Source organism: Balaenoptera ricei, chromosome 20 (assembly GCF_028023285.1).
Source record: "Balaenoptera ricei isolate mBalRic1 chromosome 20, mBalRic1.hap2, whole genome shotgun sequence".
In the NCBI taxonomy this organism is placed as follows: domain Eukaryota; kingdom Metazoa; phylum Chordata; class Mammalia; order Artiodactyla; family Balaenopteridae; genus Balaenoptera; species Balaenoptera ricei.
In genome coordinates, this window is record NC_082658.1 from 49,228,869 (window position 1) to 49,243,302 (window position 14,434).

The 14,434-nt window shown below is 38.2% G+C and overlaps 1 protein-coding gene across 2 annotated transcripts in view; it reads right to left on the minus strand.

The window, feature by feature from the left end:
* BLMH (bleomycin hydrolase) overlaps nucleotides 1-14,434 on the minus strand; it is a 42,469-nt gene that overhangs the window by 8,695 nt on the left and 19,340 nt on the right. For both annotated transcript variants that reach the window (XM_059906680.1, XM_059906679.1), the window contains exons 7-11: nucleotides 13,169-13,324; nucleotides 12,124-12,282; nucleotides 11,941-12,008; nucleotides 10,022-10,139; nucleotides 7,302-7,371 (exon numbers count right to left, since the gene is read on the minus strand). In XM_059906680.1, the coding sequence (XP_059762663.1) occupies nucleotides 7,302-7,371; nucleotides 10,022-10,139; nucleotides 11,941-12,008; nucleotides 12,124-12,282; nucleotides 13,169-13,324 (571 nt within the window). The remainder of the gene's footprint in view (nucleotides 1-7,301; nucleotides 7,372-10,021; nucleotides 10,140-11,940; nucleotides 12,009-12,123; nucleotides 12,283-13,168; nucleotides 13,325-14,434) is intronic.

The window sequence follows — 14,434 nt, forward strand, 5'->3', positions numbered from 1 at the left end:
CTCCACTTCTGCTGTCATCTGCCTTGCTGGAGAAATCATCCCTTCTCCTGCTTTTCTTGGTCTACTTATCCTATATCTTACAGTCTGAGGAGCACACCATGAATGCCACTTTTGTCCCATCACAGCCCTCTTCAAATCCCCTTCCATGTCCCAGGTGAATAAGTATAAATTCCTCTGAGGGTCAGAGACATTCGTTCCACCATGGTCTGTGCACGGTTCCCTGCATCCCATCAATAAATGTGAGGTGATGTTATTGCTAATGGGTTTTTCTGGGCACTAGGTTTATTCGCCTCCACTGCTTTCCTTCATGCAACTAAGCCCGCATGACGAGTCATCCATCCAGTAAACTGGTATGTAGTCCAGTGGTCACACGAGGGTCTTGAATTCTTAGAGACCTGACGCTAGAACCATGGGCAAGTTAAGACAGCCCTCTCCCAGAGGGAAGGATTAAGGAGCCTTATGTTCTCGCTCTCCTGCTCTCACCTGCCTACAGATAACATTAACAACAGTAACAACAATAGCTAATATTTTCATGCACTTCTTATATGCCTGGCACAGTTCTCACAACAACCCTATGAGGTAGGTACAATTATTAACCCCATTTTACAGATCAGAAAACTAAGGCTTATAAAGGTTAAATACCATGACCAAGGCTACACAGCCAATAGGAGGGACTGCCAGGATGTGTTCCCAGGCATCTGGTGCCAGGTTCTGTGCTTAACCTCTACCCTCCTCAAAGCAACGCAAACACACCTGGGACACAATCTGGTGAAAATGACAGATCCTCTCTAGAGGAGAAAGCAAATACACACACACAAATCTATATTAAATGTGAAGAGATTTCTCCCTGAAACCAATGCCTGCTTGCAGGTTAGGAGGAGCCTCTGTTCCATAGTTTGTCCCCCTCTCACAAATGGTAGCCCTCTGCTAGTCACACACTTTGATAAGGAAGCAACCGTCAGTCTTCCTCTGTTCCACTCACATGAACTATTTTTTAGCTTGAGTCATGCAGGCTCATTGGTTAATGAAGATGGAGGATGAGAAGTCCCTCTGAAAGAACTCAGATACCCGAATTTGATAGCAGCAGTGCTTTTCCCAAGCCTGGAGAGACATGAAAACCCTGAGGTGACAAAACAAATTTGTATCTTGCTCTTTTACAGGAAATCAGAAGCATCCACTTTTAGCTCATATAATTTTCTCTTATTTCTGCAAGTTCAGCTCAATATTGTCTATAATTTATATTATCTGTGCTAGAAATCCACTAAATCTCAAACTGATCTGCAAGTAACTGGTTATCTTTCATAGGTAATATACATTTTCAGGGAAGCTGCCTGTGTCACATTAAGAAATCTGAATTCCAATTCTCTCTCTGACACTGTGCAACCTGAACAAGTCAAAACCTCTCAGCATGTTTTCATTTTTTCACATCAAACATGGGTGTTCATATCCTGAGTTACTCTACATGATGCCGTGGGGGAAAAAAATACAAATACATTAGCAAATGTTGAATTCTTATGAAGCAAGATGTTATGAACTCTATGTCCTGAGTATCTCTGACAGAAATATAGAATATTCATTGAACTTTTTAGAGTTATATAACAGTATACAGTTTGATGGCTATATATAAACTATAGGACCTCATAAGGAAGTAGTCATTATCCGTTGTTACTGATAGAGAAATGTGAAACCATAAGGAGACAAATTACTGCCCAGGATCTATAATCAAGAAAGTAGTAACTGTCTCTCCTGGTTCCACCATATAACATTATATGAAGGATATGATGAATTTTGTGCCTAGCTTTGGACATACTGTTTCCAAAATCACATGGTGAGGCAATTTAAAGGCTATACTTTTGGTTTTTAGAAAGCAGCAGAAGTCCAGATGTAATGTGAATCAGCCACATAAATTTCTTTCCAGATTAATCTCTAACATGCCAAAGCCTCTTTAACTGAAATCATCAAGAGACTCCCTTTTATGAGGAAGTGTGGAAATTTTACTAAAATGAAATCAGGAACAGAAAGGCTTATTTGTAAGGAAAGATGAAGAATGTGAGTTAAAAACAACTTCAAAGTTGAAGTTGACAGGCACAAAAGCAATTTGAAAAATGAAAACTAATCTTGGTTCGAAATGAAAATGTAGAGAAACAAATTTTTAAAAGATAAAGATTTTCCTTCAATGACCATTGCAGAGTTAGAAAATAATATTCCTCCTAACCTTACTAAAAAGTTGTATTATTTAGCATATTAAGAAACTAGACTACAAGCATTAAGAACTATGTTATGATAATTCTACCTTCAGAGCTCTGATGTATCAGACTTTAGAACTGGAATATCATCTCATGACTAAGTGAACCAATCATAAAAAGAAGTTCCATAATAAGACTGGTTCATTAGGGAGACCATCCAAGAGTTTAATTTATTGAGTATCAACACTTTTGTTATATGCATGGCAGAATGTTGATCACTATTGAAGCTGGGTTATGGGGACTTCTTAATACTATTCTGTTTATATATGCTTGAAATTGTCCATGATAAAAAGTTAAAAAAAAACAGAAACAAAAACAAAGACCATGTTATAAAGCGGCATGGACAAAATAATCCTGGGAAATTTTTGGTGGTTACATACAGTTTTTCACTTGCCCAACTCACAATGTGCTAACTCTGGACACAAACCACTCACGAGTTGCTCCATCCTCCCCTCCTTATTCAGATTCCCAGACATAAACAGTGCTCTAAGAGCCCTTTCTCCTGACAGCAGACATTTACTCATCTCCAGATACTTTATTCAAGTTTTATGTCCCCGTAGCAACTAGTTTCTGGTCACCAAGATCATAAATTGATCTGGTATGTCCATGAGTAGACTAGATGTTACTAGAACAGAGAAGCTTGGAGGAAGCACAGTTTAGTGGTTAAAAAAACAGGCTCTAATGTCAGACTGAATTATAATTCTGGCTCTACCAGTTTTTAGTGAGATGACCTGTAGGTCACTTTGGCTTAAAGATTATGCTCTTCTCAGATGAATTTCTGACCAAGAGTAAGAAGCACCAAAGGTTATCACCCCTATTTTAAATTCTTAAACATTTTACAAACTACTTGATTCTAACAAGCCTATCAGCTTTTCAAAATGAAAGACAATGTAACAAGTCCCAAGGTCTGTTCCCTCATTCAACTATGAAATCCATTTCTAATATGATCCATAAACACACAGTCAAGTACTTCAAGAAGCAGGGGAGAAAAGAAAGCCACGTTGGTTGTACACCATCCTAGATATGTATCCAATTTTCAGTCCATCTGACTAAGAATACCAGAATTCTAGAATACTAGAATACCTCACCAATATGAAGTAACCCAATGGCTTCAATAAGATAAGAATTAATTTCTCCCTTTATGTGTCTCCCTTTATGTGTCTAATATTTGTCCCCTTTGGGAAACAGTCAGGTTATCTGATTTAATTAGTAGTCTCATGACCAATGGGAAAGACCAAAGCCAGAACTGGGCAGAGGGAAAAGGCAGCCTGCCCAGGTATCTCTGCTCTGTTCACCTCCAGCTTGTAGTATTATCAACATTGCTTTTTGAGAAACCATCAATCTTAACAAGCAGAAACCCCATAGAGAACAGTAACAAACTGTTAACAATGTTATCTACAGAAACAAAATCCTAGCAATGCTGTTTAAGGTTGTCCTGTCTCCTGAAAGAGCACAAAAGAGGTTCTGTCTCACACATGGCAGCCAATGCCCACCAGGATGACAGACGGGAGGGCCCTGCTGGGGTAAACACACCTCGCCAGCATAATAGCACACTACGTATTCTCCTAAGGTCAGGCCAAGTGTGCCAATTAAATTAGATCATGTTTTCTTTCCTTCCTTCCTGTTAAGTCAGAAAGAACATTACCAAGAAACACATGAGAATAATTTATTTTGGCTTTGAATGAACTATTCGCTACCCCCACTCAGTTCAATTTATCTTTTGGCTCTCTACTGAAATGCTTTACTCTGTATAATCTCAGGCATTTCAGTTATTCGAGAACAACAAAAAAGTTAGTTTAGTCTTAACTAGACAGCTGCAGGTTTCGCTAGGAAGGATTATAGGCAGACCACAGGGATCAAGACCCCAGCTCTTGGGATGAAGTGAGAGAGTGGCATGGACATCTATACACTACCAAATGCAAAACAGCTAGCTAGTGGGAAGCAGCCGCATAGCACAGGGAGATCAGCTCAGGGCTTTGTGACCACCTAGAGGGGTGGGATAAGGAGGGTGGGAGGGAGACACAAGAGGGAGGAGATATGGGGATATATGTATATGTACAGCTGATTCACTTTGTTATAAAGCAGAAACTAACACACCATTGTAAAGCAATGATACTCCAATAAAGATGTTAAAAAAAAAAAAAAAAAAACCAAGAAGGGAGTATCACTGTCATTAAAGTAAATTTTAAGAAGTAAAATGGTGGGGCTTCCCTGGTGGCGCAGTGGTTGAGAATCCGCCTGCCAATGCAGGGGACACGGGTTCGGGCCCTGGTCTGGGAAGATCCCACATGCCGCGGAGCGACTAAGCCCGTGAGCCACAATTACTGAGCCTGCGCGTCTGGAGCCTGTGCTCCGCAACAGGAGAGGCCGCGATAGTGAGAGGCCCGTGCACCGCAATGAAGAGTGGCCCCCACTTGCCGCAACTGGAGAAAGCCCTCGCACAGAAACGAAGACCCAACACAGCCATAAATAAATAAATTAAATAAATAAATAAATAATTAAAAAAAAAAAAAAGAAGTAAAATGGTGATATAATGCAAATGTAAAATAAACACGTGTTAAAGATTTTATTCAACTCACTACAAGAGTGAACCAGTAAGATAACACAATCAGTTCAAAGAGCCAAAGGACATTTGAAAATGTGTGTGTGTGATATAATTATGTGTGCTTTATAACATAAATTATAAAATTCATATAATTCTGTAAATAAATGTTAGACTTCTGGGTTGGAAGCAAAACTGGTTAATGTGTTATAGTACAATAAGCTATAACCTTTGAACTTAAAAAAAAAAAAAGACCCCAGCTCTCTCAACATAATAATAGAATGAGTAAGTCAGCAGAAGCAAAACTTTTATTGAGTTAGGAGTAAAGAGGTACAGTTGAATGGAAAAAAATAAATTAGCAAAGTGGCCTAGAATCCTCTTTAAGAGTAGGTATTTAGGTTCAAAGTAAGAAAGACAATAACTCACACTACACAGAACACAGAGCTTTTGCCTGACTTTACAAGTGTTTATCCTCTCTTAAATGGGTATCACTACTATCTACAAACTCAGTGACTGTTATAGATAGAAAAATATCTCAGAAACAAGCCAAGGGGTCCAGGCTGGTCTAAACAAACCATAAATTTAGTCCTTTTTCTAGACACTAATCTTTACAATAACAAACCATTTACAGGGACCAAATAAGACCAAAAATGAAACAGAAGCTACAGAGTTTCATCTGAAACAATAGCTTATGTTTTAAAATGTTACAAATACCAAATCCTTCCAATTCAAGACAAGCTTTTCCTTTGCATCCACTTCTTAACCACCATCAACTTAAGGGATATAACTGAATTCTGAGTTGTTTGTTTTTAATCTTTTTGCTAGTTTCCTTATACCCACCTCTACCTGATCCCAATGTTTTTGTGTCTTAAAATGAATTTATCTTATAAGAAATCACCAATTAAAAAATATGTTGCACTTTAATTCATAATAGTTAATTTAGCAAGTGCCCCATAATCACAGAACAATAACAGAAATCACAGATGGGGGACATGCAACTACCTGATGATGAGCAGATACGTACCAACAGCATTGATATTCGTTTACATATAATCACTGAGCTGCTGAGTTTCACAGCAGATCCCAGGGACAGTTAGCCAAAATCCACCAATGATCATTTCATGGGGAGATGAAAAGACTTGGAATGACACATTAAATGGCCTCTAGGTGTTGGCCATCACCTACTAGCCTGTGCCACTCAACTGCAGCATACTCAAGTCTTGTCAAGGCTCTTCTAAGACAGTAGTTTTCAAATATAAACGACTGAAGCCCCATCTGCTCACTTCCAAACCTCCACCTTTTACCCTTGGAAATCTTAGAGCTCTAAAGAACTTAGCTGGAAAATCACTTAAACAAAGAGGGAAGCAACAGGTAAAGAGTTGCTGAGATCGCTATTTTCTTTTTCTTTTTTTTCTTTCATTTTGTTTTACTTTTTTTAAAGAAAATTTCTGGCTGATTGCTGCTTGGGTGAGATAGCTGAAGTTTGATTCCAAGTGTCTGGGTAATCTCACTGGATTCCCTACCTATTTCCTTCCAGTCTTCTAACTAGTCTAGAGAGCTGCGATTAATGTGTCCTTCCTAGCCAGAATCTACTGGCTAAAAGTAAGAAATATGGACTCTGGGAAACAGCTGCTACAAGATGTGACCAGCACATAACACACACGCAAATACATGCTGACATGCATAATATTCTCTGGTAGTTGCCACTTTTTGGTCTGAAACTCTAAAAATTAAAGCATAACAACACCTTAAAAGGCTTTTATCTACTAAATCTACTATGAAAAACAGTCTTAAGAAATATGGTCTCTAAGATTTGCAAGAATATACCCTAAACAGTTAATCAATGGTGATCGCTGGGTAGCAGGATTATTAGAGATTTTTTCCCCCTCTTTTGGCTTATCTGTAGTTTTTATTTTTCTACAATTCATATATTACCTGTGGTTTTTCTTTAAGCCTAATTACTATAATTTACTTATGACTTCTGCCTGCGTTTTGATTGTCAGAATAAAACCATCTAAATGGTAACCATGGCATTCTTTTCCTCTTTAGACTTCACAACTTCTCATGAGTCTCCAATACATGCCTAAAGTTTCTTGCCAATCCCATTCTCCCACTAGAAAGCTTCTGATTTTCTAGAGAGTTAGTGCAGTAAACGAAAATGCACCAAACTCCATACAGCAAGTGTCCTGGCAAAGGGCAAACTTCTTACGGGCCAAGTGATTCTGGTACAAAGAGGTCTACTAGGGTCAGCACAGTTTGGAACAAATGCCAGCACATACTGATCTCAGAGCCAACCAGGGAGTTCAGGCCTACCATGCTGGTCGTAGGGATCCTGGGGGCAAACTAGATCCTCAGATTTTTCTCCAGAATAGTCTAGCTAATAATCTAGCTAATGGGACCAATTACTGAAAAATAAAAATGATCCACACTAGGGCAGCTTTTTCTTCCCATTAGGAGGCAGAGAGTAGAGCAGACCTAGTCACTCTGAGTTCGTATTACCAGATTAAGCTTACCTTTATGGCCGTGGTCCTCACCCCACGAATTTTCCACTCTCCATTTCACGAAAGCACCCTCCTGATCATCCTGCAAAAGAGTGGATGACAGTGTGTAGTCTGAAACTAGATCCGTCCTGATGAGGTGTCATGTAATTTCAGCTCTTATTCAGCCACTCAGAAGAAAGAGCCTTCGCTATACAGCAATGATATACATGACCAGGGCCGTATATCTTCCACTATAACCAAAGGGATACTCTAATAGAAGTGGAGTTTGAATCTCTTGGGGTGAAAATGCAATAAACCCAGCAAAGCGATAAATACTATTTTCTCCTTTACATTCTACTGTATACAGAAAATAAGCACATTAAAATGCCTCTTGGCTAAGAAAAACAAAATATTAAATTACTGAAAGCAGTGAACACCATCTGAAGCCAGAGACTCTTGCTTTTAATTAGTCAGCATTCATTGCAAAGGTACCCCACTGTATTTATTTTAGAAATGATTCTAAGACCTAGTCAAGAGTTTAAAAAAGAAAACAAACACATTCTCATCAATACAGCCTACTTTTCTTTCTTAGGGGAACTGAGTAATGACACTCTCCAATGTGTTCTTTTATTGATTCAGTTACACAAATATTGAATTTAATACAATAGAGATTGAATGGCAAACCAAACACTATTTTCACAAAACAAAACCCAGGCAGTTCCGTTCTCCTTCTATCTTCATTAATAAAATAAGCTCAATTTTCATCTTCTTAAAGGGACAACGATACTCATCCTGATAACCTTCATTTACAGTCTTTCTTACAGTGACGCAGAGAGGGATAAGAAGGCTGCACTTGGGAAAAGACTGTTCTCTCTCATGTTTACCCAGGGCATTAGCTGATGTCAAAACAACTTAAATCTCTGTAGCATGAGAAGAGAGCTGGCTCCTGAATTATCTCCTAATGATTTCATCTGTCAACTCCCACCTGCATAAAACTGCATGAGTCTCATCTACATGGGATTTGATTTTACTCCTGACAGTTTTCTTGAATCTCAGTAATTTTCAGTCTCAGAAATAGCCAACAATCAAACCCACAAGTTTCAAACACCCTTATCTGTACTACCTACCCCTTAATCTTAGCCCCAGGTACCTTTAAAACCACATCAATAAACTATACATTCTGGGGCTAGCTTATTAAATGTTTTGGTTTTCTACTCCCTGCATTATAGTCCATCTTTAATTTCCTTTTAAACATAACTGTTAGAATCTATATCACCTAAAGTCATTTATTATAGTAAGTTTGAAAATGTTTCCTCTTCTTTCCTTTGCCAATGAATTTCTGCATGACCTAGATCAAGCCATGTCATCTACAAATATAGAATAATATCTGGACCTCCCTCAGAGGGATTCCAAGAAACCAGAAACAAGAAAGAATATCCCAGAATACTTACTAGCATTTATCTCTGCATTATCATTCAAATGCAGTGCAAACTAGTTTTGTAGTGGTCAGAAACTCAAAGTGGAAGGAAGAGAAAAATCTCAATATAAAATTCCAGTTATGATAGTATCGATTCTGCTTTATAATATTTACAGGTAATGTAGCTCCATTTCCCAGAGGGGAAAAAAAAGCATATTAATAAACCATGCCAGTGAAAGAATGGAAGTTCCAGAGAAAACGACATGGAGTATGTATGACTTTTATTTCTGAAAAACAGGAATACTCTATAATAGAGATGGAAAATGATAAAACCCAAAACTCTCTTGGAAATTACAAGGTTTTTAGTTTGTTTTCCCTTTTAATAATCCTCTGAATAGTTTAAAAGTTTAACTTTAAGGAGCTTTAGTAATAAATCCACTGAATTTTACAATATAGGAGGTCTAAACATAAATATGAACAACTTAATATTTTATTCTAAGTATTTTAGTAGTATTTTATTCTAGTTTATTTACTATAGAATTTTATTTCATTACTTACAGTATTTTACGAGAAGTTCCTTCTAATATTTTGCTTCTAAGGTCAAGGTAGTTATTCTGTGACTTTCTTTCCAATTAGGCTAGGAAAAGAACACTTTTGCTTACAGTGGTAAAGAACTAAAGTATTATGAAGTCTTCTCTTCTTTATGACCCCTGAGCACAGGAGTAAATATCTATTCTACAGCCTAGAAATAAGGAGGCTTATTTGTGAAATAAAACTGCAGTTGTTGTTTCCAACACTGTGTCTTAGAAACAGTGATATTACTAGTCAGAGTATTTCATAGGAAATTCAACATACTTTTTACATTCAATTTCCTGAAGCTCTGCATAAATCCAGTAATGGGCATGGAGTCTACAAATTATTGTTATTGACATTTTACTGCAGAAGAATCTGAATGACAAATGAAAGGAAGGTGAGTCTGAACATAAGTCATCAAGATATGAACACTTTCAGGGCACATTTTAATTCCTTATTAAACTGAAGTTATCCTCTCCCAAGTTCCCTTGCTGACCTCTTTTCACACCAAGAATTTCCAAAGTTACAGAAAAGCAGTTACTTCCTTACTCCCTGCTGGCACAAATTCTGCTCCTCCTGGAAAGTTTCTATTTTTATTACTTCTGAGCATCCAGCCAAACCCCAAGTGAGGCAGGTACAATGTCTCGCTAACTTTTAACAGAAATCATATACACTATGAAGAAGCTCTGCTGGATTAAATGGTCTGCAGGAGCATGTAGATCCACCTATGCAAACACTGGAGTGGGCACGCTGAGGGTCATACCTTTTCCGAGACAGCAGTGAAGGTCATGGCGTGGGTCATAAGTGACTCACCGAAAGTCAGCCTCTCAGCTTTATTCATGTTCTTCATGGAGACACCAAACACTAACTCATGGTCATAGCTGTAAAAGAGAACAATAGCACAGAATATAGAGAGTACAATCATGGGGGATAATTGGCTTCTGGTTGTAAAAGGATCATAGAAGAACCTGAAGGGGCTTTGCAGCTCCAGATATATCTGGGCTGTAGCTCTTTAGAGAACGTGGTACGTGCAAAATTTAGTCTCTCAATGGGATTCCATTCTCTCTGTGTCACAAGAGTACTCAGAAAAATATGAAGTTATTAAACATAAATTCCCCAAATCAGAAAGCTGACAAGATAAGCTTGCACTGTCATTTTGGCAAGAAAACTTAAAAGTTTCTGAAGTAATTTCTTTCAAAAATGGTCTCTTTTGAGCTGGGAGAAACACTCAGTTTCTGAATTCATTTAGACCACTGCTAACTGTGAAATTTAAATAAATAGTGTCAAAATATTGGAGAATATTTTCAAAGTTTAAAAAACTTCATGAATTCTTTTAGCAGATTTCCTTTCTCCTGTTGTTAACTGTCAAGATATTTACTCAATTTCCTACAAGTAATAATTACTTACAAGTAATGCTAAAGTGATATATTTTAAGTCAAGGAATTTGAATGATTCAGTTCACAAATGAATCTTCATTGTCATAAACAACCAGGAGGAATGCTTTAAAGTGTGTATGCATATTAGTCCTAGTTGTCATAAAGACAAAATACATAAGGTATCAAAGTAATAGAAGTAGTTAAGAAGGCTCAAATAGCAAACAAGAGATCTGGAAAACCTTTCATTATATCCCCAAACGCACTGAGCAGATTTACACAGTAATCAATTACTATTATTTTTATAACTTTCGTAATCCAACTTTCTTTTTTTTTTTTGGCTGCGTTGGGTTTTCATTGCTGCGTGCAGGCTTTGTCTAGTTGCGGCGAGCTGGGGGCTACTCTTCATTGTGGTGCGCGGGCTTTTCATTGCAGTGGCTTCTCTTGTTGCGGAGCACGGGCTCTAGGCACGTGGGCTTCAGCAGTTGTGGTGCACGGGCTTAGTTGCTCTGTGGCATGTGGGATCTTCCCAGACCAGGGCTCGAACCTGTGTACCTGGCATTGGCAGGCAGATTCTTAACCACTGTGCCACTAGGGAAGTCCCAGTAATCCAACTTTTAAGTTGCCTTTTTTAAAAAAAATATTTATTTATTTATTTGGCTGCACCGGGTCTTAGTTGTGGCACACAGGATCTTCACTGCCGCATGCAGGATCTTTAGTTGCAGCATGTGGGATCTTTTAGTTGCATCATGTGAACTCTTAGCTGCAGCATGTGGGATCTAGTTCCCTGACCAGGGATTGAACCCGGGCCCCCTGCATTGGGAGCATGGAGTCTTAGCCACTGGACCACCCATGGAAGTCCCTTAAGTTGTCTTTTAAAAAGTAATTATTGTACAAAAAAAAAAGACAAAAAGTATGTGGTATCTTTGATAAATACTTGGTATCAAATACTTGGCATCACATTGATTATATCTTTTACAATACTACTTTGAGTGTTACATTGTTTTTTTTTTTTAAACCAAAAACAAAATTTTTTTAAGTGTCTTTCTCATGTAGGATGACTTTTTAGGAACGTCCAACAATTTCAACTCAGATATGAAGTATGATCTTGACTTCCCAGGTTAGAGCATATAAATATGTGGAGTTTCTGCTATGAATCCTCAAATTCTACAAAATAGAAAGAAAGAGACCCACCCTCAGGCCAGCCTTAATCTTTGAGTGAACCTGAGCTGAGTCACTTCATACCAAGAGTGCACTCCAACAGTCACAACCCACAAATGATTTTCTATTTTAAATTTCTTGCACTCACACATTCATGTCACTGAGGCCCAACTTGCCATTGAAGTGCTTTCCAACATCACAGCCAAACCATACAGCCTAGAAATAGAGGAAAGAAGATGAAAGAAGTCAACATAAGTTCTTCCTATTACACCAAAGAAGTGGGAAGAAAAGGTTTTAACCCCTATGCAGAAGACAAAGAAACAATACCAACCTCTCCATCTTTGATGGAGGCAGCAACCACCTTTTTCAATAAGTCAATGGGCTGGTTGTTATATAGAGTTTTCCTCCCTCCAACCATGTTGCTTAAGTAGTCCACCGTGTAAAGCCTGCTGTACTTATGGTGGGGCCGAGGGTCATTCACTAAACAAATCTATTGAGATCAAGAACATGTTGATTAGAACATAAAAGCAGGAGTGTCAAGCAAGATACAGACCTCTCCTTTAAGTTCATATATTTGTATCAAGCTTAGCACCTCTGCCTACAAGAACAAGCATTACACATTGTTAAATAACTGAGAAACAAAAGGTGGCAAGGTCATGTGAGAGAGGTCCCTGTATATCCTAATTAGTATAAGGGACACATTTAGGAGTTGCATCAACCTGTTTTTCCTACTGGCGGGAATCACCCCAAAACTAATTCTGCAGAATTGTGTGCACTGAGTATGGCAAGATGGCGATTCACGAGTCCATCACTACAAGACCTCTGCTCTCAAGTTACCAGAAAGGCTCAACATCTGGCAGTACCACAACTGAGTTGGGACTCCATCATAAAAAAACGCCACGTGCTTTTAAGATGGTCAAGATGCCAATGAAGAAGGGGCGCTAGTCATCTTGCTAGGCAGGTGGAGAAGCCCTGAAGTGAGCGGGAAAAACTAGGATGGGACACTGCTCCCTTCCGCAAGAGAGTCCCAAGAGGGGCCCACAGTAGAGTGATGCTCTGAACCCATGGTAAGAAACACCCAATATACTTTTATTGTCTTCGCAACTGAGAATGACTCAGGGCCCAAATCAGGGGAGCATATGGGAATTAAACTGACTGCTGGCCCATAGTTAGAAAAGTCTCTGAAGAGGAGCACTGGGGATCCTAATATGACCAACTGAATTGGTTCATAAAATACCTCAGAGGAAGGAGGAAACATTTTGTTTAGTGTCTAGTCTGATGAGCATGCATGGTAACCCAGGAATCGTGTATTCTTTCTTGTAGTCAACAGGCATTTGAAAGTAAACAGCCAGTGGCTGCCAGTGCCAGTCTCCAACCTTATCTTCCATATTGAAGAGTGGCTTGACATGTTCCTTGTAAAACTTCAAGGGTGTTATGGGGCCAATCTTCTGATAGTTTTTATCTTTGTCTCGATACTCCCAGGTAAACGTCTCTGGTGGATTACCCAAACAGATACACACCACTCTGAATATCTGGAAAAAAGGAGGACAGATAAGCAATGGCTAGGGGGAAGCAGTATTTTTTACCTCTTCATTTTCTTCTAGCTTGGGAAACACAAGGAATCAGTGGCTAAATTCAAGCCAGAAATTTCACAGGAAATCTAATATTGCTCCAAAAATTGGAAGGTTGATGTCCAGGATTTGATATCAGCCAACTTCTGAGTTCTTAAATAAACACTGTGAACAATACAATTCTGAAATGTTAATATTTAGTGCTTAGTATTTGCCCTGCAAGTTAAACTTCCTTAGCCAAGAAATCACTCACCACTGATACACAACAAGACCTGGGTTGCTGCTCTGCTGATTATATTTCAAGTGACAAATAATTACATACATTTTATAAATGGATTTCCTTCCCTTTATGCTTCTAGGTTTGGCTTTGATTGTGACAGGGGTCTCTACTCACAGAAAAGTCATTAACTTTTTGGTGGAGCTTAGATGACAATGTCTATTAAAATTATTATTAGAACAAGACTAAATTTAGTAGTAAGGTACCATTTTTTGGGTTGTGAGACCTTAACATACTTTCCAATGATGTCATAAAACCTTCAATTAGCATTATTACAATCCAAGGATATTTCAATATTTTATATTATTTTCATCTTATAGAAAGACAAAAATAGAAGTATAGAGACATACCTTCCTCTTCTGTATCAAATTTGTTTTTATCTTTTAAAAAATACACACTACAATCCGCTTCTTCTTTCTCCACCCCAGGCACCACCCTAATCCAATCTTATTACCTGTATTATTTGCTCCATACATTTGTATTGATATACTCCAATACAGTCAAAAGAAATGGACCCTGTATTTATTAAGTGTGACTATTTTGTGCTAGATACTATATATCTGCTAGGTTAACTTAATTCTCACAGAACTCTCTCAAGGCATAATTTCCCCTCCTTTTTCTTTTTTTCCCCCCAAAGAGATTGAGACTCAAAGAAAATAAGTAACCTACTTAAGATCACATAGCTAGTAACTGGCAGAACCATGGTCTAAACTGATGTCACACACACTGTCCAAAAAAAAAAAAAAAAGTATTGCTCCATTGGTACAGGGTTTAAAACAAAAAAGGGAACATTT